This window comes from Panthera tigris, chromosome C1 (genome assembly GCF_018350195.1).
Source record: "Panthera tigris isolate Pti1 chromosome C1, P.tigris_Pti1_mat1.1, whole genome shotgun sequence".
NCBI lineage: Eukaryota > Metazoa > Chordata > Mammalia > Carnivora > Felidae > Panthera > Panthera tigris.
Window position 1 is genome coordinate 11,407,585 of NC_056667.1, and position 26,430 is coordinate 11,434,014.

General features: G+C 45.0%; 1 protein-coding gene, 2 long non-coding RNA genes and 1 other non-coding gene across 6 annotated transcripts in view; 2 read left to right on the forward strand and 2 right to left on the reverse strand.

Annotated features, from left to right (window-relative positions):
* Positions 1–549: 549 nt before the first annotated feature.
* LOC122241191 lies at positions 550–26,251 on the reverse strand. Of its 2 annotated transcripts, XR_006221220.1 has the most exons (4): positions 26,167–26,251; positions 24,362–24,509; positions 3,283–3,422; positions 550–759 (listed from the first exon to the last, which is right to left on the reverse strand). It is a non-coding gene; the product is annotated as an uncharacterized LOC122241191 (long non-coding RNA). The 2 variants fall into 2 exon arrangements; XR_006221219.1 differs by lacking the exon at positions 550–759 and having other exon boundaries at positions 3,191–3,422.
* LOC122241736 lies at positions 7,284–7,415 on the reverse strand. The gene has a single exon (XR_006221958.1). It is a non-coding gene; the product is annotated as a small nucleolar RNA SNORA70 (small nucleolar RNA).
* LOC102966165 lies at positions 17,026–25,671 on the forward strand. Its single transcript, XR_006221218.1, has 3 exons — positions 17,026–17,386; positions 23,597–23,644; positions 25,471–25,671. It is a non-coding gene; the product is annotated as an uncharacterized LOC102966165 (long non-coding RNA).
* The window catches only part of SPEN (spen family transcriptional repressor), an 89,811-nt gene continuing 89,199 nt past the window's right edge, over positions 25,819–26,430 (forward strand). For both annotated transcript variants that reach the window (XM_042996506.1, XM_042996508.1), the window contains exon 1: positions 25,819–26,209. In XM_042996506.1, coding sequence (XP_042852440.1) covers positions 26,127–26,209 — 83 coding nt within the window. In that variant the 5' untranslated portion in view covers positions 25,819–26,126. The remainder of the gene's footprint in view (positions 26,210–26,430) is intronic.

The following is a 26,430-nucleotide window of genomic DNA, read 5'->3' on the forward strand; positions in this document are numbered from 1 at the left end:
TCACAGAACCGGGCAGGGGGAATCTGAGGACTTTGCTTACATCTCTAGTGGACAGAAGGGGAGACTGGGGGGGGGGGGGGAAGGCTAGAGAGGTATTTGGCTGGCCCCTGCCACTTATCCGGGATTCCTGGCATCGGAGGAATCTGTATCCATATGTAGTCATTGACCCTGAACCTTTCTCCAGGGCCAAATGCAGCCTTTGCAAGACAGAGTGAACTCTACTTAGAATGTCAGGTTTTTTTTTAGATGAATGACTGTCTCCCTTAGGGAAACAGAGCACTAGACTTTTTGGACATTGAACACCAGGGTTTAAGGAGCCTCTGTCACCCTCGGAACCAAATTCAAGTTTTAAAACATTTTTTTTTAATGTTTATTTATGTTTGGGAGACCGAAAGAGAACATGAGCATGGGAGGGGCAGAGAGAGAGGGAGACACAGAATCCGAAGCAGGTTCCAGGCTCTGAGCTGTCAGCACAGAGCCCGACGCGGGGCTCAAACTCACGGACTGCCAGATCATGACCTGAGCTGAAGTCGGCCACTTAACCGACTGAGCCACCCAGGCGCCCCCAAATTCAAGTTTTAGTTTCTTCCTTTATAGATTTATGGTAATTCTGCTTCCATCAAAAAGTTCTAATGAGCTGAAGTCTTGGAAAGGGCTTTGAAAGTGGCACAGCTCCTACCAAGTGTTAGCTGCATGGATGAAATGCCTGTCCAGCCCCTAGTTGAAGGTCATCCTGAATGATTATGCTCCGAGCCTCTCCTAAGGGAGAAAAAAAGAGGTAATTGAGTTGATATTTGTAATTCACTTACCCTAAATAACACTGGGCAAGAGCTGAATCACAACACGTGAATTATATAGCCTGGACATAAGATTGTTGGAAATATTCCCCAACACGTTTAGCCAAAATGTTGTTCGTTCCTCAATGTTCTCCTTCTTGTGTATCCCACTCCCAGCCAAGGACAGACGGACAGACTCAGCCTTAAGGGAGAAGTAGTTTGAATTCAACAACATTGTATTTAGCATCTTTATTTTTAAGCGGATTTATTTATTTTAAGTAGGCCGCACACCCAATGTGGGGCTTGAACTCATGACCCTGAGATCAAGAGTCCCACGCTGTTCCGACTGAAACAGCCAGTCGCCCCATGTTTAGCGTCTTCTTATATTCCTACATTGAGCCAGACCTCTTCAGGTAAGGAGGGCCCCAGAACCAGAGGCCCACAAGAGACCAAAGCAACAGTGGTCAGAGACGTCATAAAGTGGTTCGGGCATTAGACGAGAGGATGTAGTAAGGGAATAAACATCAAGATTCCTTCCAGCTCTAAAGTTGGCGTGGATGAGTTCCTGCCCTCTAGAAGCAGACAATCTGGTGAGGGTGATCAGGCATGAAACCACATGAGTATGTGTAGAAAAAAGGCCAAAATGAACGACAATAAAGAAACTGCTCTAAGACCTCGGAGTCCAGAGGGGACTGGAGAGGGATACATTCTTGGGGGTGACTCTTGAAGTGCGTGGGGTGGGGGTGGGCCTGAGAAGCGGAAAGGGAGGGGAGAAGACAGCTGTGGGAAGAGGCTGGAATCCAATCCATCACTGAGCACATCTCTGGGGCAGATGCAAACGTAAATCAGAATTTCAGTCCTGAAGAAATTCTGAAATACCACGTTGGTGTCGGTCATGTGACATCTTCTTCAAGCTGAAACTGATAGGTTCTGTGGGCAACGGGGCAGGCTGTTCTTTGTTTCAGGGCAGCGATCCACCGGAGTCAGGTGGAAACCCCACCCAAGGATGGCCCATTAGCGTCGTGACAAGAGTGGGTTTCTGGGGGGCACCTGGCTGGCTCAGCAGATGGAATGTGCAACTCTTGGTCTTGAGGTTATGAGTTCGAGCCCCATGTTGGTGTGGAACTTACTTAAAAAAAAAAAAAGTGGGCTTCTCGGGGGCACCTGGCTGGCTCAATGAATGGAGTGTGCAAGTCTTGGTCTTGAGGTTATGAGTTCGAGCCCCATGTTGGTGTGGAGCTTACTTAAAAAAAAAAAAAAGATAGTGGGCAGCAACATTACAGTTGAAGGGAAGAACTATAGCTTGCTAGTCAGTGGGAGGTGGCTAATCCAACGGGACAAATGCTCCTTACATTCTGGACATTGTTGGGGCATTGTAGAGCTCACAGGCACTCATACATATGCTCAGCTTTGCACGGTGCACAGCAGGGTCGTCATCCTCATACTGTAGATGAGGAAGCTGAAGGCAAATGATTTCCCTCTTACCTAGCAAGCCACAAGCTAGGCTGAGACCCAGTTTTCCTGACCCCTGATCAAGCGCTCATTCCTTAAAGAAGACTGGCACATGGACCCCGAGTGGGGGGTCAGAACTCTGCAAAGCTGAGGAGTGGGGAAAAGCCTGCTTCTTCCTTCTCTCAGCCCACCTTTGCATATATAGTTATAAATACACCATTTTACGTTTCCAGACACAATGTCTGGGCCTCCGCTCCTCTCCCAATCCACATTCAACTTTCTATCACATCCTCGTTAAGGTGTACCGACGATAAAGTTAAATGTATTTTTTCGGATGTAAGGATATCGCATTTGCATGAGGGATGAATCTTAAATCAATGCGGGGTGCCTGGCTCAAACTCAGTCGGTTGGGCCTCTGACATCTGAGTTTAGTTCAGGTCATGATCTTGAAATTCGTGGGACCAAGCCCCGCGTTGGGCTCTGTGCTGACAGCGTGGAACCCGCTTGAGGTTCTCTGTCTCCCTCTCTCTCTCTGCCCCTCCACTGCTCAAGTGTACTCTCTTTCTCAAGATAAATAAGTATCTTTAAAAAAAGAAACAAGAAACAAGAACTGCTAGTGTTTAAAGCTGACCAGTGTGAAGTTGGCAGACATCTTTTTTGGGGGGGTCAGTGTGTCTTCTAATGTCCTTTCTATCACGCTGGAAGGGCATGTGTCTTCCAAGAAAAAGAAACAAACAGGAACTATAGTTAAGTCGACTTTTAAACGTGTAGAAGATTCAACCGGAAGGGCTCTCTGAGATTATCTAGTCCAGAAGTTGGCAAACTTTAGCCCTGGGCCAGATCTGGCTCACTGCCTATTTTTTCCTACAGCCTGAGCACTAAACATGTCTTTTGTGTTTTTTGTTTTGTTTTGTTTTGTTTTTTACATTTTTAAATGGTTCAAAAATAATTGAAGGAAGAATAATGCGTCATGACATGGCAATATTACATGAAATTCAAAATTTCGTTTCCATAATAAAGTTTTATTGGAACATCTCCACACTCATTTGCTTACAGTTTGTGGATGCTTTTGAGCGATGGTGCCAGAGCTGAGTAGTTGCCATAGAGACAATATGGCTCATCAAGCCCCACATGGTATGATCTGGCCTTTTGCAGAACTTGGCTGACCCCTGGACTAGACCAGCAGCTCCCATTCTGTTGGGGAATTGAGACACAGAGAGAAAAAAATGACTGGCCTGAGATCACACAGTCTGCCAATGGTCAATTGGGAACTCTTGGCTCCCTGTCAGGGCTCTTTTCACTACACTAGCACATCAAAGCAGATAAGAAGCTTCTGGGTTTATCATGACAATGACCGCTTGGTCCTTAGCCCTTTTGTATGGCTTCTCTCTGCTCCTCACACACACAGGCCTGATCTAAGCTTTAGAATGAGTGAGAAGGTGCAGGGAGGGGCACCTAGGTGGCTCAATTGGTTAAGCAACTGACTTCGGCTCAGGTCATGATCTCGCGGTCTGTGGGTTGGAGCCCCGCGTTGGGCTCAGTGCTGACAGGTCAGAGCCTGGAGCCTGCTTCAGGTTCTGTGTCTCCCTCTCTCTCTGCCCCTCCCTCATGCTCTGTCTCTCTCTGTCTCTCAAAAATGAATAAATGAATAAAAAAATTAAAACATAAAACAAAATAAAAACACTACTTTCTGGGTATTGGGGGAGCATGGGGAGAAAATTAGTTCTCCTACAGCCCTAGGGGCAGTTTTAAGTAGGTGAGGGGAGCTGTGCTCATGACCCAGATTTGTCCCTGTTCTGAGCGGGCTGAAGCAAAGGTTCCATCTCATTTGGGGAACCCTAATCATAAAACGGGGCTACTGGGGCTTGCAGCCTAGTATCAGTGAGGTATTTATGAAGCGTAATTAATGTTTGCAGCGGGTCTGGGGATCCTCCCGATTAAAAGGTGGCCGGTGCAAGGTGCAAGGTGGACGGGTGTCACTGTGAGGGCAGATCCATTCTGTGGATGTCAACACTGTTGTTCTTCACCGAGGCAGCGGGAGACAGAAGTAGGTTAAGACCAGGTGGCACAATCCTTCAACGTGACCCAGAACAGGAAACCTGTAGAGGGAGACTATCACATCAGATGGTGTAGGGAAATTTCACCGAGAATGCGTAAATCTCCAGAGGCAGAATGGTTGGCTCGAGGACACCCAATCATGCCTAGAAGAAATCTGGTGGGGCTGATTGGAAAAAACACATATGGTAGTTCCGGCTTTACAAGGAAGGGGACTGAGCTGCATTACTCAGCAAATATCTTTCCTCAGCCTGAGCGTGACTTCTGAGATTTTCTGAGAACTGAGTACTTTTTTTCCTAGGTAATCCTAAAAGGCCCGGTGCTGGGTAACAGCAGGAACTAGGCTGGAGGTCTAATTAAGCATCCCGTATTACAACACTTAAAAACACTTATGGGATCCTGGTGAGTTCCTAATGTCTAATTCCTAAATTTAATCCTAAACTGCTCTGCTGAATCCTCTTGTATGACCGTAGCTAATTATGTAATATCTAATCGTCAGTGATAATGACGAAAAATTGAAAATGATGGCATTGAGTTGATTTACTTCTCCTCGCAGATATTCTGTCAGAATCACAGATAAGAGCTTCTCCTAGGGAATAAAACCTTACTTAGCGTGGGGTGCCTGGCTGGCTCAAGTCGATAGAGAATGAGGCTCTTCATCTTGGGGTCATGAGTTCAAGCCCCATGTTGGGGGCAGAGTTTACTTAAAATATATATATATTAAAAACAAACAAACAAATCATAGCATATAGGAAATTGCTTTCAAACTCCAGGGCTCAAGTATATTACCTCCTGTAATCCTGGTAAGAAAATACACATGCACTGAATGGGATTTTTTTTTTTCTTAGTTATTCTTATCAGCTAGAGCTTTGGTCCACATCAGTCCTACAATATGTGTGAAGATCATATAGATTTATCATGGAAATAGACTGGTGTACTTGGGTACCTTAAGAAATTCTCAGTAGTGGGGCGCCTGGGTGGCTCAGTCAGTTGAGCGTCTGACTTCAGCTCAGGTCATGATCTCACAGCTTGTGAGTTTGAGCCCCGCGTCAGGCTCTGTGCTGACAGCTCGGAGCCTGGAGCCTGCTTTGAATTCTGTGTCTTCCTCTCTCTGCCCCTAACCCACTCATGTTCTGTCTCTGTCTCTCTCAAAAATAAACATTAAAAAAAATCTTTTTAATAAATAAAAAAAAAGAAATTCTCAGCAGAAACATCAACAAATTTGAAACTTTATTGTTACCTGGAAAAGTAAATCCACATCCCCAATTTGTATTTATTTTGGAAATTATAATCTACCAAAAAACAAGGCAAAACGAAGGAAGAAAAGGAAAGGTAATACAATACTTATGTGCTCAGTATTATAAATGTAACTTGGAACTTTATGACACTCGTATACAGCTGGCTGACTTAGATGGTTTTAGGTTTTTTGGCCTTTTTATACTTTGTCAATTCTGTGACATTACACGGGTTAAAAGGCCAAAGTTGACAAGCTAGTTCACAGACACTTTAGGTTTTGCTCTATTCCTCTAAGGGAAAGAAAAAGTCTATGGGGCGCCTGGATGGCTCAGTTGGTTAAGCGTCTGGCTCTTTTTTTCTTTTTTTCAATTTTTTAATGTTTATTTATTTTCAAGAGAGAGAGACAGAGAGCAACCAGTGGAGGGGCAGAGAGAGAGGGAGACACAAAACCCAAAGCAGGCTCCAGGCTCTGAACTGTCAGCACAGGGCCTGACACAAGGCTTGAACTCAAGAACCATGAGATCATGACCTGAGCCAAAGTTAGATGCTTAACCGACTGAGCCACCTAGGCTCCCTGAGTGTCCAGCTCTTGATCTTGGCTCAGATCATGATCTCACAGGTTTGTGAGTTTGAGTCCCGCATCGGGCTACGCACTGTCAGGGCAGAGCCTGCTTGGGATTCTCTCTCGCTGTCTCCTGGCCCTCCCCTGCTCATGTGCCCTCTCTCTGAGAATAAATAAATAAACTTAAAAAATTGTTTTAAAACGAAAAAAAAAAAGTCTCAGTAACAATGACCATGTTTCCACATTTACATAATGTTTCTCATTTAAGGAGTCAAAAAAAAACCCAGTGAACTTTATCCTGACTCTCCTGAACATAAACACCTTGGATTTGAATCGCATTTCTCAGACTACAAAGCACTTTTTTTTACATCCATTCTTTGTTTTACTGGATCTTCAAAACAACTCTGTTTTTGAAACTAACTTGGCGAATGTTTATTGAACAACTACTGTTTGCCAGACATTAGGTTGGTTTAGTGGCAAAGCCACACAAAGATCTTGCCAAAAACGTTTAAGAGACATGACCAAGAATATAGGAAGTAAATCGAAACCTTTAGACTGGTGTGCTGTATCATTATTCTCATATTCAGTCGGGGAAAATGAAGCGTAGATAACTTCCTGGTCCTGACACTGTCTCTTAGTGTATCGTGGCATTTCTTGTATAGACTTGTTCAACCACATCTGTTTACCAGCATTTTACATCCATGTATTACAGCTTCTGGTCTCTCACTAGATGAACTATTTCTTTTTTAGATGAACTATTTTTTTTTTAGATGAACTATTTCTATCTATCAATTTATTATTTTTGGACAGGAAGGGACTAAGATTTATTGATGGGGCTGCCTGAAGAGGGGGCATTGCCAAGGCTCTCCAGAGGGCAGGGCACACCATTTGTGGAGAGGGCCGCCACTGCGGCTGTATTTGACCCCACAGCCACCTGGGGGGCTTTTCAGCCATGGTGTCTTTAAATCTGTCCACATTAAACTCAGTAAAACCCCACTCCTTGAAGATATGGATCTGCCAGCCGCCAGGGAACTTGAACTTGGCCCTGCTTAGAGCTTGAATCATATGCTCCTTGTTCTGCAGCTTGGACATGATGACTGGGCCAGTGTGGACCCTGGTCACTGTGCCCTGAGGCTTTCCAAAGGTACCTGCATACGTCTGGAGTCTAGATTGGAGATAGCCTGAGATCAGACATGAATGTCCACTGTCTCCAGGGTCCCTTAAGGCAAATCATACAAGCAACACTCTGCCCACACTACCAAAGAGGCGACTGTTTGCAGCCTTGCACACTGGCCCCCATGGGGAAAGTGCATGTTCCGTTTAATTGGCTGAGACAGATGAACCATTTTATATTCCTATCCGAAGCCAGTTCCTTCCTGTATGCAGTCCTTCTCCCCTACTTAAGAATCTGCATCCGGTCAAACTCTCCTGCCCACATCAGTTATCTACCGTATAAGCAGTGGTATAAAAGAGTCTTGTAATTTCTTCCATCTTAAAAACAAGCAAACTTCCCTAGATGCTATTTTCCCCAGCCACTCATCCCTCACCAGCTACCTCTCCATTTTTCTGTTCTCCTTTTACAGCCAACTCCTCCCATTCTCTAATTTAAATGTCAATCAAGTATTTATTGAACAAATGTAAGGATGGTTCACACAAAGATAAGGAAATTCAAATATTCAGAAGACTTGTCACAAAAAACCCCAAAACTGGTTCTGTTTTTCTTCAAAAAAAATTTTTTTTTAACGTTTATTTATTTTTGAAACAGAGAGAGACACAGCATGAACGGGGGAGGGGCAGAGAGAGAGGGAGACACAGAATCGGAAGCAGGATCCAGGCTCTGAGCCATCAGCTTAGAGCCCGACGTGGGGCTTGAACTCGCGGACTGCGAGATCGTGACCTGAGCTGAAGTCGGGGTTCTGTTTTTCTTCAAAAGGCAGAACTATAATCAATGGTTAGACACATCCAGCATGGGGCACCTGAGTGGCTTACTCCGATTAGCGTCTGACTCTAGATTTCGGCTCAGGTCCTGATCTCATGGTTCCTGAGTTTGAGCCCCACATCGGGCTCTGTGCTGACAGTGCGGATCCTGTCTGGGATTCTCTCCCTCTCTATTCCTCTCCAGCTTGTGCTCTCTTTCTCTCTCTCTCTCAAAATAAATAAATGAAGTTAAAAAAAAAATCCAGCATGATATTTGTACAAATAATTTCATTTTCTCCAATATAATAGATGCTATACTTTTTAAATTTATTTTTAGTTAAATTATTTTTTAATATGAAATTTATTGTCAAATTGGTTTCCATACAACACCCAGTGCTCATCCCAAAAGGTCCCCTCCTCAATACCCATCACCCACCCTCCCCTCCCTCCCACTCCCCATCAACCCTCAGTTCTCAGTTTTTAAGAGTCTCTTGTGCTTTGGCTCTTTCCCTCTCTAACCTCTTTTTTTGTTTTTCTTCCCCTCCCCCCATGGACTTCTGTTAAGTTTCTCAGGATCCACATAAGAGTGAAAACATATGGTATCTGTCTTTCTCTGTAGGACTTAATTCACTTAGGATAACACTCTCCAGTTCCGTCCACGTTGCTACAAAAGGCCATATTTCATTCTTTCTCATTGCCACATAGTATTCCACCGTGTATATGAACCACAATTTCTTTATCCATTCGTCAGTTGATGGACATTTAGGCTCTTTCCATAATTTGGCTATTGGTATACGTTTTTTAAAGTAAGAAAGTATATATGGGGCGCCTGGCTGCCTCAGTTAGTAGAGCATGCAACTCTTGATCTTGGGGTTGTGAGTTCAAGTCCCACATTGGGGCATAGAGCTTACTAAAATATAAATAAGTGAATAAATGAATAAATAAATAAATAAATAAATAAGAAGAAAGGAGATAGGTCTTTTGAAAAATGTAGTAGTCTTGGACCTCTCAAGGAAGTCAATTATTTATGACATATCCTCTGTGCCAGCAACTGATGCACTCATACCATTAGAAATAAATCTCAAGTCAACTAACTGGTTTGTAAAGGAAAAGACCATTTGTGCCTCAGCTATATTTAAGTTCTACATCAGTGATTTTCAGGAGGTGTGAAAAAGTCCCACAAGGCAGATGTATCAGACTGGCCTAGGATTCTGATATTCTGATATTCTGATATTCTATTGTAGGGAGACGGTCTTCCTTGGCCCCCAAATGGATCACTACAGGGCAAATCAGGGTAACTGATGCAAGCGTTGTGTGGGCCAGGACAAGGGAAAAATGGTTTAAGACTGCATAAGCTAGCCAGTGCAATGTTTCATGAGTATTAGAAAATATAAATTCAGGGGCGCCTGGGGGGCTCAGTCGGTTAAGCGGCCGACTTCGGCTCAGGTCATGATCTCGCGGTCCGTGAGTTCGAGCCTCGTGTCGGGCTCTGTGCTGACAGCTCAGAGCCTGGAGCCTGTTTCAGATTCTGTCTCCCTGTCTCTGACCCTCCCCCATTCATGCTCTGTCTCTCTCAAAAATAAATAAACGTTAAAAAAAATAAAAAAAAAAAAGAAAATATAAATTCAATCATATAATATTCTAGGCTTCATCCAAATTGATAAATGCTTCCAAATAAAGATGGTTTCAAAGGTGACTATTCAGCATAAATGTTTTAGGCTAATATATACATAATATTTTAGGGGCGCCTGGGTGGCTCAGTCGGTTGAGCGTCCGACTTCAGCTCAGGTCATGATCTCGCGGTCCGTGAGTTCGAGCCCCGCGTCGGGCTCTGTGCTGACCGCTCAGAGCCTGGAGCCTGTTTCAGATTCTGTGTCTCCCTCTCTCTGACCCTCCCCTGTTCATGCTCTGTCTCTCCCTGTCTCAAAAATAAATAAAACGTTAAAAATTTTTTTTTAAATATTTTATATCTGTATTTTATCACATGCTCCTATAAGAAATGACCAGGTAATATAATTGAAAATAAAAATTTTAACTTAACTATATTTATCAGTATGCAGATTCTAACGGTGGAGCTCAAGCCCAGGATGATAAATACATTTTCATATAAAGCACACGGCCAATCTAGTTAACTGTCATCCACTGGCAATTGCTGTTACTCAAGCAGTCTCCAATATGACAGGTACAGGAAACCTGTTGAAAGGGGCACTTAACTCTTAGGGCATTCCCATTCTTGTGATAGAGTCAGTTTGCCATCATTGGTCTAAGGCTTTTTACAGGAAGTCCAACAAAAGCTGCAGAGTCCTCAGGGATTATTGAGGTACACGCTTGAGAAACCAGGGCAAAGTCTGCTTGGCTGTATCTCTAAGCACTCCAGACTGCTGGTGAGCATTGACGGTTATATAAATTCCAGGAAAAGCTCTCTGCTAGATTCCTTGTCCTACTGACCAAATTCTTCCAAGTGTTGACCAAACTCCAGGTTGAGAATTTGCAGGTTTTATAGGAAGTAGTTGTCTTTTCCAAAGAAAGTGTATACCGATCATGTCATTATGGGACAGAGGCACAGCTAAAAGATCCAGGAACTTTCTGCAACTGAAGGTACGTTCAACCATCACCACCCCTGGCATCTTCCCCTCCAAATCCACCGTAGGACTTTTCCCCAAGTGATTCCAGACTCGCTCATTTTTTTCTTCAATCTAGTCCAGGCAGGCTCTTGCCCCACTGCTCCACCAAAACTTCTCTTGTCAAGGTCGCCAAAGACCTCCACGGTGCTCCAACAGTCAATCCTGCCTCACCTTCACCTCACCACAGCATCCCACAACAGCTCACTCTCTCCTCCTTCAGTTTCTTCCTCTGACTTCCTGGACACTACCGTCTCTTGGTTTTTCTCCTCCCTAACTGGTTTGCTCCTTCTCAGTTGCTTTGCAAATTACTGACTTCTGAGATCTCTTTCTTAAGTGTCAAAATGCCCCAGGGCTTTCCTGGTTCTCTTCCATAACTACACTTACTCCCTTGGTGATCTCATCCAGTTTCAGACTTTAAATTCCATTCATATGTTGACAACTCCCAACTCTCTCTCTCCCTCTCCCCTCCCCTCTCCTCTCCTCTTTCCCACTCTCTCTCTCACACCGTCCCACGGACACAATATAGGTATGTATAATAGATCTCCTGAATAATATATAAATATATAGATCTTCAGAACTTCTTCCTGAACTCGAGACCCATATCCAGCCACCTACCTAATGTCTCCATCTAATAAATATCTCAAACTGAACAGATCTAAAACTGAGCTCTTCATATTCCTCTATAAAACGGTTCTAGTCAGTGTTCCCTATTTCAGTTGATTGCAACTCAATCTTCCTAGTTGCTCAGGTCAAAAACCTCAGGCTCCTCTTTTTATCAACTCTATGTTCAATCCATCAGCAAGGCCTTCTGGGTTTACTTTCAAAATATATCCAGGATCCCTTAGCCACCGAAGCCACCCCCGTCTCTTAGATTACTGAAATAGCCCCCCGCATGGGGTCCTGCTTCTATCGTTAGCCTCTTATTCTCAATAGCTCTCAAAACCCAAGTCACCTATGCAACACCTCCATGTGGATTCAAAGCTAAAGTCCTCCCCCGTGGCCTTCCAGGTTCTATAGACCTGCCCCTATTCCCCTAACCTCTGACCTCATCATCTCTTACACTCTCTCTATTGTTCATTCTGTTCCAGCCACAGTGATTTCCTTGCTAGATTTATTTTTTAATTTTTTTTTTTTAACATTTTATTTTTGAGACAGGGAGAGACAGAGCATGAACAGGGGAGGGTCAGAGAGAGGGAGACACAGAATCGGAAACAGCTCCAGGCTCTGAGCGGTCAGCACAGAGCCCAACGCGGGGCTCGAACTCACGAACCGCGAGATCATGACCTGAGCCGAAGTCGGCCGCTTAACCGACTGAGCCACCCAGGCGCCCCATCCTTGCTACATTTAGATGTGCCAGTCATGCTCCTACCTGAGGACCTTTGCACTTCCTGTTCCATCTCTGTGGAATCACCTCCCTAAATAGCCAGTTTGGTCCCTTAGTTTCTTCCAGTCTTTACTCGAGTATCTTCTTTTGTTTTTTAAAATTTTATTTGAGAGAAAGAGAGAGAGCACGTGCGAGATGGGGAGGGGCCAGAAGGGGAGAGGGAGGGAGAGAGAGAGAGAGAATGAGAGAGAGAGATCTTAAGCAGGCTCCATACTCAGTGTGGAGCCGGACATGGAGCTCGATCCCACGACCCTGGTGTCACGACCTGAGCTGAAGTCAAGAGTCAGACACTCAACCGAGCCACCCAGGCACCCTTCAAGTCCCTTCTTAATGAGGCCCGCTCTGACCACCCCATCTCAATTGCAACACACACTTCATTTATTATGTGTCTCTATAGTTTCAGCCTAGCACTTACTGTTCCTATTATTTTCCTGTAGATTAAATTTTTTTTTAAGGTTTATTTATTTTTGAGGAAGAGAGAGAGACAGAGTGTGAGCAGGGAAGGGGCAGAGAGAGAGGGAGACACAGAATCTGAAGCAGGCTCCGGGCTCCAAACTGTCAGCACACAGCCCGATGCGAGGCTTGAACTCACGCACCGTGAGATCAGGACCTGAGCCAAAGTCGGAGGCCTAACCAACTGAGCAACCCAGGTGCCCCATTTTCCTGTGGATTATATTCATTGCCTCTTCTCCCCCTCCCGCCATCCCCCCTGCACCCCCTTCCCAAACCAGCTAAGCTTCATGAGAATAGCAATCTGATTGCTGTCTTCAGCAATATATCCTAAGTACTTGGAATAGGATGTGGCACAAAGTTGATGCTCAAAACTTATTTGTTACATAAACAAAGTAATAAAGAGCTTGACTTTCAGGAGACTTTTTTCTTTTTTTTTTTTTTTAGTGTTTATTTTTGAAAGAGACAGAGCATGAGCGGGGGAAGGGCAGAGAGAGAGGCAGACACAGAATCCCAAGCAGGCTTCTGTGCTGACAGCCCGGAGGCTGACGAGGGGCTCAAACCCACAAACTGTGAGATCATGACCTGAGCTAAAGTCAGCCGTTTAACCGACTGAGCCACCCAGGCGCCCCCAGAAGTCTTTTTGATGTATTGTCTGTACAGGCCATGTAAACCATGATGCCAAAATGTTAAATCTACAGGTTTCATATAAACTGCACAATTACCAGGAATCTTGTACTCTGGCAAGACAAATGTGGGGTTGTTCCAGGGTCTTTTTTATTTTCATAGACGTGTTTCTATTTTCCTAAGAAACACTGTTGGCCGCAAAGATTTGTTCTTTGAACTCCAGTACTTCTGAAGTGCTGAATTTCTGAGTTTTGCCTCAAAGGGGAAGACTATTCCAGCACGTGGGAGTGCTTCACTGCTGCCAAAATATTTTGAAGAACTTCCCATATTACTAAAGTCTCTAGAAGAGCTTATTTATCCTTACCAGGAAAAGGTTATTACTGTTATTGTTTTAAATTCCCTCCATTGCTAGAATTTGGCATGAAAACTGCCCTTTCCTGTAACAATGGCTAGAGATCTTCAGTGTTTCTATGTTGTTTAGAAAAGCTGCAATCTTCACCAAACGTCAAAAAAATAAGCCCAAGGGCCTAGCACATACCACTTTGATTCTGCCCTGGCTGTCTATAAATAAGAATCTTGGTTTAATTAAAGGTTCTGGTGAACATCCAATCTTTCTTCAGGGAACACAAAACAGTACAAATTAAGAAGTTCAGTTTAAAAAGAAAGAACTCTAGGGGCACCTGGGTGGCTCAGTCGGTTCAGCGGCCGCCTTCGGCTCAGGTCATGATCTCAGGGTTCGTGAGTTCGAGCCCCGCGTCGGGCTCTGTGCTGACAGCTCAGAGCCTGGAGCCTGTTTCCGATTCTGTGTCTCCCTCTCTCTGACCCTCCCCCATTCATGCTCTGTCTCTCTCTATCTCAAAAATAAATAAAACGTTAAAAAAATTTTATTTAAAAGAAGGAACTCTATAGGAACAATGGATTGGTGATCGTGGAATTCTCTAGTCCTGCGTGGTTTGACTAAATGAAACCAGTCCTAGGACTACATACAAAGCACTTTAACTCCAAGGGCAGGCAGATCATGAGATTGTTGTAATTCAGAATCTGCTTATTTGAACCTGGCTCTGCACATTTAAAGCCCACCTGTTTTTTACTGTTTAGCTTTTTGGCATAGGAAGTTGGAACATGTTTTTGAGACCAACATTAGGATGGGAGAGAAGCTTCCTGAATTTCTGTTCAACTGTTTTGCAAATGTATGGCACCGGTCATAAGGGACAGGTGAACAGTGCTAAATAGCACCCACTCTAAAGCAAATACAAACTGCAAATATTTTGTGCAGAAAGGGGGTGTGCTTTTCGTGTTAAGTGTAAGAGCTAAAGGTGGGAAATAACATGTTTTATAAATAAAAACAAATTGTAGGAATCAGAATTGTTAAAACAGATCCTTCTACAGCTCTACAAAGTGAAAGGACTGTGTAATCACTCCATAAATTTCAACTGCCTAGCTCTTAAAGGCATGTTTTGTCTGCCTTATTCTGTCCTAATTCCCAATAAAGCTAATAGTTTCATACTACGTAATTTTGGTGGTACAAACAAAAAGTGACAGTGTTTTAAAAACAATATATTTCATAAGTTCTGAATACACAAAAAACACATTGTGCTTTGCAGAATATTGAGATAGAGTATACGAAATTAAAATTCCAGGCAGTGCTTTTAGTCATACTGAAATGGAGACAAAATTTGGGATCTAACAGCTACTCCTAAAATGTTTTTCATCTGGAAGCCATCAAATCCTGATCTGTTCCCTCAACGATAATATATTTTTTTAACTTTCCATCCTATCATTATGGGTTTAACTCCCCTGTTACTGAAACAGATAACCAGCCCCCTCCCCCTCCCCGTAATTATACATAGTAAGGGGAGGGGGAATCAATCCTACTGTGGCTGTTAACACCAAAAGACATGGGGACCTGAGCCAGAAAAGGCTGGCTCGCTTACGAATTCATGTTGCTGTGAAGAAAAACAAAACTGAAAAAACACAACAAAACAGCCAAACCCACTAAACAAAAATACCTTGCACAAAAAGCAAAGACGGGAAGACAAATATAGAAGCATTACTCTTGAATTTCCTGGCTTTGTTGATTCCAGCCGCAAAGTGAACATTAAAATGCCAAGATTCACATTTTAATATTCCCTTGAAATCAGAAAAACAATAGCTCTTTCAGGATTTCAAAGGACCCCGGAAGGCTCGTAATATTTTATTGAGTCAATTTGCTATTTACATACTCGTAAGGGGCTTAAAAAAGAAGCGAAACGGAAGATGTTCTCAACAGACAGAAATAAAATTTTCCAATCTATTGTTCCAGTCTATGGCTCAGATCGAAATAATGGGCCACAAAACCTATCAGAAACTAGTTGCGCAGTGCGTGCCTCGCGCCCGGCCAATGAACAGCAACGTCTCGGCTCTCCTCCCGCCGACAGCACTTCAAAGACACTTTTCTTTCTTTAAAGAGCCCGACCCCTCGGTTACGCTAGCGCTCGGCACCTCGGTCAGGTCTCCCAGCTCGCGTAGCCCGGCCCTCTTCTATTTGCGGAGCGCCACTACGGTTCAAGGCAGTGGCATCCAAACCGATCGGCCACCCCCACCGCACGAGGCTCCCAAAGCGCCTCCATTCTCAGGGTGAACTACGGCTTCCCACGGTGGTGTTCGGGGCGCGGCCCAATAAAACGCACTCCCTTCACCGAGCGAGGGTAGGGGTGACGGGCCTCCCTGTGGAAGGGCTCAGAGGGCAGAGGGGACTTGGGACTGCGCGCACGCCCCTCCGCGGCTAGGCGGGGCGAGCGCACACGCCCTGCGCCCGCAGCGCTGCGGCACGGCGGCGGAGCCCCAGCCCAGAGGCGAAGAACAAAGGGGACGCGCTCGCCTTCGCCGCTGGGGGCTGCCCGGGCGCCGTCGCCAGCCCCGCCCCCCGCCGGCCGCGGCGGCGCGCGCCCCTCCCCCGTCCCGCTGCCCCCTCGGCCCCGCGAAATGGCGGCCGCGCCACAAAATGGCAGCCGCGCCGAGTCCCGAGCCGGCGCTGACGGAGAAATAAAAGGCGCCGCGGGCCTCTCCCCGCTCCCCCCCCCCCCTCCGCCTCCCCGAGCGCGACAATGCCCGCCCGGGCTTCCTTGTGGTGGCGGTCGGGGGCGATCCTCCCTGGGCACGGGTACGCCTTCGCGCCCCACACTCCGGCGAGCGCTTCTCGACTCCGCAAACCAGGCGGCGCCTTTGTGCTTGTGCCGCCTTTGCGCTTCCAAACTTGCCCCGCTGCCGGAGGCTCTCACTTAAGGGGCCAAAACCTGGAGAGAACCGAACGTCGCACAACAGCCAGGCGACCCCTGTCCGCCCAAGACGTTCCTCGGGCTGGCGCGGGCAGGGAGCACCCCTTTCTAGTGTCTGCACGCCCGCAGCTTTAGCTCTTGGCCATCAAAGTGAAGACAGGAAGAGGGACCAAATGACACCCCCCCCCCAAATGAGGGGGAGATTGAGGAAACAGGGGTTAAGGAGTTCCCGAACCAGCACTTCGGCCGCCGCGTAGAATCTCAATGCGGAGCCCACGCTCGAGACCCAGAGGAGAGCCACGGGCGGCCCACGAGTGCACGGGCAGCTCCAGAGGGCGGATGTCGGCTTGCGCTCCACGCAAACCTCCAGTGAGCGTCTTAGATTTTTCATCGCTCCCCCCCCTTGCCCTCTCCCTTCTCCCCGTGGTCAGGGGTCTCGGGGCTGGGCACAGGCAGAGGAAGGAGCGGCTGCTGCAGTCCCCAAGCTTTCTGCCCCCCCTCCGCCCCGTGGCGTGAGGGTCTTGGTGGCCTTGGGCTTTGCCTCGGCCATGACGTGATGGATGGAAGCTGGGCGGTGTCGGTGTGTTTTGGATGTTTCGCTTTCTTTCTCTCAAACGGTCGCTTCCCTGTGCTCCCCATCCCCCAGCTTCCCTTGGGCTCTGTCTTTCCAGAAACTTCTCAGGGAAACACCAAAAAGCCGCAGGCTCAGCCGCCGCCTCCCTCCCGGAGCATGCGCGCCGGATTGGGCGGCAAGTTCGGCGCGCGCGTGTGCAAGTGTGAGAGTGGGGCGTGCGCGCGCGCGTGCGGGGCGGGGCCGTTCGCTCTCACAATGAAGGGAACAGGTTTTCCTCCCCTCCCCCCCCCTCCCCCCACGTTCCGTCGTTGCGCCAGCGCGTTGGGGCAACTCCCCTGGCCTTTGAGAGAAGACGGGGGGGGGGAGGGGCAGGGCCGAAGCGCTCGCGTCGTTGCTCCGCGCGCCTGCGCAGCAGGTCGTCTCCGCCGAGCTGTGTTCTCCGCGCCGGTTGCGGTAGCGTCTTCGCTATGAAGTGCGTCTGAGCCACTCGGTTGCGTCCTACTCACTGTTTCCTCAGCTCCCACTCGGGGAAAGTGTAGCGTCTTGAGGGGTTAAGCATTCTGTTCGCGGGTTTCCCGGAGCTGAGCCTTCCCTTTGTGCCGAAGGGATGAGCTCGGACTGTGTCTGGTTGGTTCCCTTCCACGCCTGCCTGCGCCATGTTTGGTCCGGCTCCTGACCGGATTCGGTGCCTGCGAGTGTGGTGGAGCCTTTTCCAAACGGGGAGGGGGCGGGGACAGCCCCGGCCCAGGGACAAGGCGGTGGCCGCGCCGGCTTCCCTCAGGCGCTGCCTGCAGTTCTTGCTCACTAAACCAAAATAAAGGTGTCCTTTATTTGGAACGCCTCCCTCGGTCGCAGACGTAAGCCTTTGGTGGGGCTGGCCGCTGGGTTTGTGCTTGGTGCGTGGATGCGGACAAAGGGCCCGGGCGTACTGCTCGGTCTCTCTGGGCAGAATTGAGCTCGCCGCGTGGTAACCATAGTAACAGCTTTTAGTGTTTCTCAAGGTGCCTTTGGTTTTAGTTTTGTTTTCCTCTCCCCTTAGAAGTGTGGTGGAAATTACTGCCAGGGTTGTGGGTTCCCAGCTCTTTTATCTTGCCTTGTAATCCGCTCCCCATGCCAGCCCGGTTCTGAAATCCAGCAGGCTAAGTGAGGTTCCCTTGGCAGGGCATGGAGGTCTGCTGTCTCCAGTCCTGAGCTTTGTTTCCTTGCCCCCTGTTGGAGGACATTCGTTTCACTGGTGGAGTAATTGCCTTCCTATATTCGTTTAGCGTGTAACGTACCTTCAGATCCTGATAGATGTAAGGTTTAAAAGAGGGAGCTTGTTCGCGAGGAAGGCACCTTGGGGGCTCCTAAAGACAGACATTTTATGGTCGAGAGCCGCATTTTGGCTCTGAAGTTGTTGGGAAGTGCTAACTTGCCCGCAGGTGCGGGTGCACCATTGACCACGCAAAGTCCGAGGTCAGGTCAGGTCAAGGCTCTGGGCGGAGCCACGCAGTGGGTCCTAAGGAAGGAAGATCTTTCTTCCCGGTGGGAATTTTGAGTTGGTGCCAGATTCCTAACAGAACTCTTAGTATCTGGAAAGCTATCCAGAGGCTGCGTTGAGGCACTAGCAAACAATAGAATTCTGCCCCTGCTAACAAGGCTGTAATTTGAAGCTTGGAAATGACCAGATTAAGTGTCCTTTGAATTCGTAGAATTTCGGTTAGAGAGTCTATCCTAACAAATTATGGTTAATGAGAGTCTTTGAAGTCAAAGTCCCTGAAGTAAGGGCAACACCTCTAAATAAGGGGAAGATTTTGTTTGTACGTTTTGTAATTAAACGATGTTTTTATTTTTTTTAAAGTAAACTCTATACCAACTTGGGCCTTGAACTCAAGACTCCAAGATCAAGGGTCGCATGCTCATGCTCTATCCACCGAACCAGCCAGGCACCCCCGATTTTTTTTTAAAGCTTTTTTACATTTATTTATTTGTACCTTTTATAATTTTAAATAGGCATAAAAACAAAGTTCTTATTGGGGTCTAATTAGGATCTCTGGAAACTGATCCTGAGGGGAACGATATATATACATAAGTTGAAAATTGTGAAACACAAGAGTACCCCGTTTTGAAGCCACTTTCGAGTGAATTTAAGTGAAAGGTTTATGCTTGGGTGTGTGTTTATATCATCTTGTGTGGTGGGGAAAACCTAGACCCGTTTTTAGTAGTTCATCCCACCCTGCCCCTTCTGCCAGCTAACTACAGTATACAGTGAAGTCTTTAGTTCTGACTCTTAATGATTCTGTTTTCTTAGAGAAACCATTTTAATGACCATTTTAATCAAGCATCCTTTAAGAGAGTTATCCTGAGGCATTCTCTTTTCAGCCAAAGTATTTACCAAAAGGAAGTGTAAGAAGTGGCTTCCATGACTCTCGTAGTATATGGTGTGAAAAAAATTCAATGAGTGCCTCCATCAAAATACTGAAATTTAATTTTTTAAAGCCTGAAAAATAATTCCAGTATTTAATTCAGAAAGGCATCATGTCCTACCTCGTCTTTAAATAGTGTGGTTTTATCTTAAGCCAAAAGGTTTCTAATGTCGAATTATATAAAATTAGCAATCATTACCCTCCTGAAGAGTAATGCAAAATATTCGAGGCAGTGATGTGATTTAAAGAGGCATTATTATCAAACAATAATAATTGAATTGAAATGGAAACAGTTTTCAAAACATTTTGAATGAGTACATAAATAATTTTTTGTCTAAATTTTCTACTTCAAACTAGAGCAGGAAATCCCCTGAGTCTGCTGAAAATTTCAAAACCTATATAACAAGTTACTAAACACATTTTATTTGGTATTACTGTTTTTGAGATTCCATCAACTATACTTTGATAGTAGTCTTTGAATTAATCAGTAGCCTTGATTTGCATGATTTGTATTCTGCTGACTTCCTGATGTTTAAAAGTTACAATCTTCAATACATGAGGTGTTTTGGTTAAAGTATAGCACTTCTAGTGAAGAGGGTTAGTCTTTTCTCCCATGAGGATTAGCAGCAGGGGTTTAAAAGGTTGAATGAAATCTCAGAATTAACATAGTGAATAACATTTTGTTCACATGGGATCTGTTAAATATGTTAATTTAGTAGAGTCCAGCATCAACATTTCAGAGAAACCCTTAACTGAAGTAACCCAGATGCTGACTTCGAAAAGTCATTTTATTACAGCTTTTTCTAATTATAAAAGCAGTATCTGTTAACTGAAGAAGGTGTAGAAGAAAATTTTAAGAAAATATAGATGAATAAAAACTTCTTAAAAATTTAAATTTCAGGTGAGGTGGGTGAGGGGATGGGTGAAATAGGTGAAGGGGATTAAGGGTACGCTTGTCATCACGAGCACTCCCTATAGAATTGCTGAATCACTATGTTATACACCTGAAACTAACACTGGCCGTTAACTTTAGTAGAATTAAAATTAAAAAAAATTCTACCACATAGGCACAGCTGTGATTAATATATTTGAAAATATCCTTCCAGTCCATTTTTTCCAATGCCATAAATGTTAATAAATCGTGTTCGTAATTGTAAATATTAGGTACATTAGCAGTATTTCCTCATAGAGGGAAAAAAGTTACTTTTAGCAACTTTCCTGGGAAATGGTAGAAACATAAGAATTGCTTTTTTATAAGAAAATATCAGCCATTACATTCGTTTCTGGAAAACTAAAAACAACGTGGGATAAATTATTTAGCTTTCTTGGAGGGTTGAACAGGGAAATAGATGATGAAATGTTAGCCTGCTGAAAGAATGATTTAGAGAGCTAGCTGGCTAATGTTCAATTGATGGAAGTTCTGATAATTTATGTATATATAATTCCACCAGGGTGAGCCTGTTATATCAAAATAAGTTAATGGACAAGTCTGCCTTTCACCAGTTGACTCTCAGAACTAGCAATATGTCAAACACTCTTTGAGAATAATATAGCAGTGTTGTCTGTTTCATTTCTACTGTTTGGAAAACTGTTTCTAATAATAGAAGGAATTTGTATTGTCAAATAGGCTTTGATCATTTTAGGGCCCGTTAATGTATTTGTACATGATGCCTTTAGAAACAAGCGCTTGTATCTTAAGTATATGTGTTGTCATGAAATAGTTTAGTTTTAATTGCTTGGGACTAGATTTGTAACCAAAATCTTGTTAAATATCTGGTAACGATTCTGTCCTCCTGCTCAAATGTTGATTTTAATTTATCTGTTCTATTGGCTGGGGTAGCATTCAAAGCCCGAGTTTGAGGCTCAGATGCTTTCTCCAACTGGGCTTCCATTATGCATGACTGAACTCTTTGAGCACATCTAGCATGTTAAATGCGGGAGCTCCTCACAGTGTGAAAGTAAGACCTGATTAAAAACATCTATTTTAATTTCCCTTTGCAAATGGCTCTGCTTTAATGTTACCTTTCTGAATTATCTGTAATACTTAAATGAGGATATTCACTTCACTATCCACTTATCATAGATGAAAGGAGAGATCGCAACCTCCTTTTGATCTTTTTCAGTGAGCATCAATTATTGTTAAAATAATTTAAAAACTAGAATAACAGAGTGGGTTGCCTTGCTATTGAAAACATACAAAGATAAATGCTTATGAAGAAATTCTGCTTTTGTAAATATTTTGTAACAAGGACAGAAACAGAGAAAAGCTTTCCCAGTGTTTCCTGATACATTGCCAATAAAAATGAAAGGCACTGAAAAAAAATCAAATACTTGATTTGGGGCTGTGCAAAGGGCATGCACTTACCAGTTTTGTTGTTATTAAGAGATTTGCAATAGAAAAAGTCAGCAAAAACCCACAAAACCCAGAAACTGCGCACTTAATATGCAATTAGTGCATTTTGATTTGACTATAGGACTTGGCTATAACTGTGAAAATTGGTAATAGTATGTTCTTTCAACTGATGCTTATTTTTTTTTATTAAAAATTTTTTTTCTTAATGTTTATTTATTTTTGAGAGAGACAGAGACAGAATGTGAGTGGGTTAGGAGCAGAGAGAGAGGGAGACACAGAAGCAGAAGCAGGCTCCAGGCTCTTGAGCTGTCAGCACAGAGTCCGACACGGGGCTCGAACTCACCAGCCTTGAGATCGTGACCTGAGCCGAAGTCGGACGCTCAACCGACTGAGCCACCCAGGCGCCCCAACTGATGCTTATTTTTGATGTAAATATGAAATTAGTGGTCAACTTATTAGTATTTGATATTTTGATGGTGTGTTTCTTCCAAATTCTTTTACATATGTTATCTTCTTTGATACTTCTAGCAACCATTTTTTTTTTTTAACTTTTTTTTTTTAACGTTTATTTATTTTGGAGACAGAGAGAGACAGAGCATGAACGGGGGAGGGTCAGAGAGAGGGAGACACAATCTGAAACAGGCTCCAGGCTCTGAGCTGTCAGCACAGAGCCCGACGCGGGGCTTGAACTCACGGACCGCGAGATCATGACCTGAGCTGAAGTCGGCCGCTTAACCGACTGAGCCACCCAGGCGCCCCTCTAGCAACCATTTTTGGTAGAGAAAGCATATTTTTTATTTTCATTTTGCAGATACGGATATTGAGACTTTTGAGGATTTAATTGAATTGCCTAGGTCATATAGCCAGTGACAAAATTGGAACTGGAATTTTTAACTCTTAATCCAAGGGTTATTCCATTATACATTAAGGTCTCTCATTCATACCATCAATGTTTTTTTCTTCAGTGTTTTTCAATTCATGGTCAAGCAGTGTTATGCTGAAAGAATCAGTAAGGAATATGGGCAATATTTTTAACCTGCAACTATTAACTTTAACAAAGATGGACAGACTTCCTACCTAAATTGCTATATGTATGTATATACACTATATATATAGCATATATATATATACACATACATACACTATATGCATATATACTATATATATATATACTATGTATATATACAATATATATAAATACTACATATATATACTATATATACACATATATGGTGTGTATGTATATATATATATATATATATATATATTGGCATCAAAGGAGCACATTAAGAATTTGAACAGATAAGAATTGAAATTTGTTTTATTCATTAATCTATATATCTATTGATGTATGTTCACGTTTTATAAACTGAATTCTCTTTTTAGAAATACACATCAGATTTTTAAAAGCCCAGGAAACTAACATGAATACTTGGGTTGCTATTTTTGGTGCCCAACAGGTATTCTGACTAACACCTCAAGAGATCCTGAGTATAAGGTGGTATCAAATGACATTTGATGGGATTTTGCTATAGCCTTAATCTTGTTAGAGACTGTTTCTCAGTTTGGTAAATCTCTGGCAAAACGAGAACTGATACTCTCTTAATTTGACATTTGTTCCTAATCTTTTTGACACTCTGTGATCTGTAAAGGTCTTTGGGAGAATTTAATTCAATTTTGCTTAACAATTTGCGTTATGTTAAAAAAAATATTAGTTGGTAAACATGTTGCTTTAATTTTCACTTAATGTCCCCTAATTCTTGTGCCATGCAGAAAGTAGTATAAAACATCTTAACTGGTTCTTATTTTGTTCTCGTTTATCCTTTTATTGTTTTGTGGGAGTCCTAGATGGATACCGTATTTAATAATTACTCTAATTAGTCTCTCCTGATTTTGCATCTAAAAGCCCCCTTTTTTTTTTCAGCCCTTGAATTTTTCTTCAGCATGATTTTAACTGAAGTCTGCATTCAAGGTGAGATATCCCCTTCTCTAAGTGCAAGACCCTATTTTCTGAATCCTCATCTTTGTTAGTTGCCCCTCTTAATGCAGTTGAGCTGAATCTCTTCTGTTCTTCATGATGACACTTTGGTCTTTCCCAAGAAGTTTCAGCTAATTCATAGCCTATCAGGATTTAAATAAATCATTTACATCATATTTTAAAATGTGTTTCAAATTGTGGTTGCTTATATTGAAATTCATGCTTCATGGAAACATGCATTTTAGTTCAACGCTAACTGCATCTGTATATACAGGGCTATATAGTTCAGGGGTTTAGGTTAATAGTGTGCTGGCCTGACACTCCTTATGTGATAGTTGATGTGACAGAGAAATGGCCAAATGTAAATGACTTATCCTACATCTGAATGTGGTTTGATTTGCTTTTACTGAGAAATCAATTCCAGAATATTTTCAAGAACACACATTTCCATTTCATTTAATGACTGATTTGCATGAATACAAGACGAACTTCTGGGGTGGCACTAATACCTTAACTAAATTATGAATGAATGCCACTATTAGGGTAGGGCTTTTCTGTTTCTAACTCTTTGCCACCACCTCTTTCTGTTTCTGACTTACTGAAGTTCCCAAACAGTAAAAAAAAAAAAAAAAAAAAAAAAAAAAAAAAAAGTTGAAATAGAAAACGTGTAAACATAAGCTAGGAAAATAGCATAAAAACCAGTTAAGTTACCTTAGAATCTAGAAGTTTGAGAAGTAACTTGCCAAAATTCCAAAAATCATTTCAAATGGATGGTAAAGTTAGCTCCTGAGCTAGCACATCTTGTACTGTAATTGTTGCAACTGTTTAAAGTGGGGGCTTGCTTAGACTTTTGAATGTCCTAAAAAGAGGAGAGATTATCTCAATTCATCAGACCTGCTGAGATCAAGTTTATTTATTTAGTATAGACCATTATTAAACCAAATACAAGACAGTTGATGTGACTCTAAGTCTGACAATCATTAAGAAACTTACGTTAGACTATGTGGCAAACAACAACAAAACTACTTGGGAGCATTACTGTCTGTGGGAACGAAAGAAACTATGCACAGCTGATCCGGGTATTAGTGCCATTGATTATGGTGACCATATTTTTCAATTCAAAACAGCATAGTTTGGTGGTAAGTTGGCTCCTATTTAGGGAGACAGTGAATGAGACCAAATATTTACAATCTGGTATGTACTTGAAGCTCCACGCCTCTGATAACGTTATTTTTGTAGATAAAAAATGGAAAAGAAAATTTAAACAATTCCATTTTTCTGGACTCAGTACAATTGCCTTAATTTTGTGGGTTTTCTCCAGGGTTGCAAACTGGTCTTGATATAAAAGTTCTACTGTGGTCTTTAAAGGCCTTTAGGCCTGGAAAGGCCAGAGGTCTGATCCATTTCTATGCTTAAATGTTAAATTACAGTAAATCTCTATATGAATCCTTTATACAATATTAGATACGTAGCCTTCTCATTTCAGTTCTATTCCTGGTATCCTGTAACGACCAGCTAGGAGAGCTTGCAAAAGGTTTCGCAATCTTATATAAAATAAAGTTGCTTAACGTTACAAGCTAATGATTCTTGAGAGGAATGGGTTTTTGAAGCTGTCACTGCTTCGCTGGGCAGAGAGAAGGGCGGCCCTGTTCTGACACTTTCCCAAGCAGGCGGGGATCCAACTGCCCGGAAACCGCCAGCTCCTGGCCGAAGGGTGAGCAGGGGAAGAAGTCTTGGCTTCTCCTAGGAGGGGCACTGGCAGCCGCTTTGACACGCAGCCCTATCAAAACCAACCCCCTTTCTCTCTCTCCTTCCTCCAGACCGGCGCCTGGAACCCCTGCTTGAGGGGCCGGAGGCCGTCTCTGCCCCCACACGCGCAGAGCCCCAAGCCTGACTGAGCGCCCGCCCCGCGGCCGGCTCCTCGCGCGACTGCGCGCCTGCGCACCGGGACCCGGCGCGCGAGCGTTCCTTCCCGACCCCGTGTCCCTCCCTCCCCCGCGCGCCTGCGCGCCGGCTGGGAGGAACTCGGCGCCTCGGCCTCGGCGGGAGGGCGGACGCGCGCGCGCCCGCGGCGAGGGAGGCGGGCCGCGCGCGCCGGTGGGAAGCGTCCGGCTGCCACAGCGCCAGCTTCGTCGTAGTCGCTGCCGCCCGGGTCCCGCTCGCCCCTCCTCCCCGCTCCCCCGCCCGCCGCCGCCGCCGCCGCCGCCGCCGCCCGGGCGCATGCGCCGCCGGAGCGCGAGGGTCGGCTTCGGGTGTGTGGTGGCGGCAGAGCGGAGCTGCGAGGCCCGAGAGTCAGAACCTGGGGGAGAGGGATGGTCTCTGCACGGGGGGGAGCCGGAGGAGCCGCCGCCGCTGCCGACGCCACCGCCGCAGCCGCCGCCGCCGCCGCCCCGGCGCCCGCCTCCCGGCGCTGACGGGCTCGTACGAAGCCGGCGAGGGAGAACCCGCACCAGCGGTCGCCGGCACACCGCCCAGCATGGTCCGGGAAACCAGGCACCTCTGGGTGGGCAACTTACCGGAGAATGTGCGGGAAGAGAAGATCATCGAGCATTTCAAACGGTGAGTGACACGCGGCCCGGGGCCGCGCTTTCTCCTCAGGCGCCGCTTGCCCGTCCGGCCCGTTGCCGGCCCCTCCCCGTGCGCGGAACTGCTGAGGGGACCCGGGCCAGACCCACGGACGGGTGCGAGGAGCGCGCGGCTGTCTGGTCGCCGCTCGGCCCGCGTCGCGGCGTTGGGCCTGGGCCTCGGCGGCGCGGCCCCATTGCCGCCCTCTCCTTACC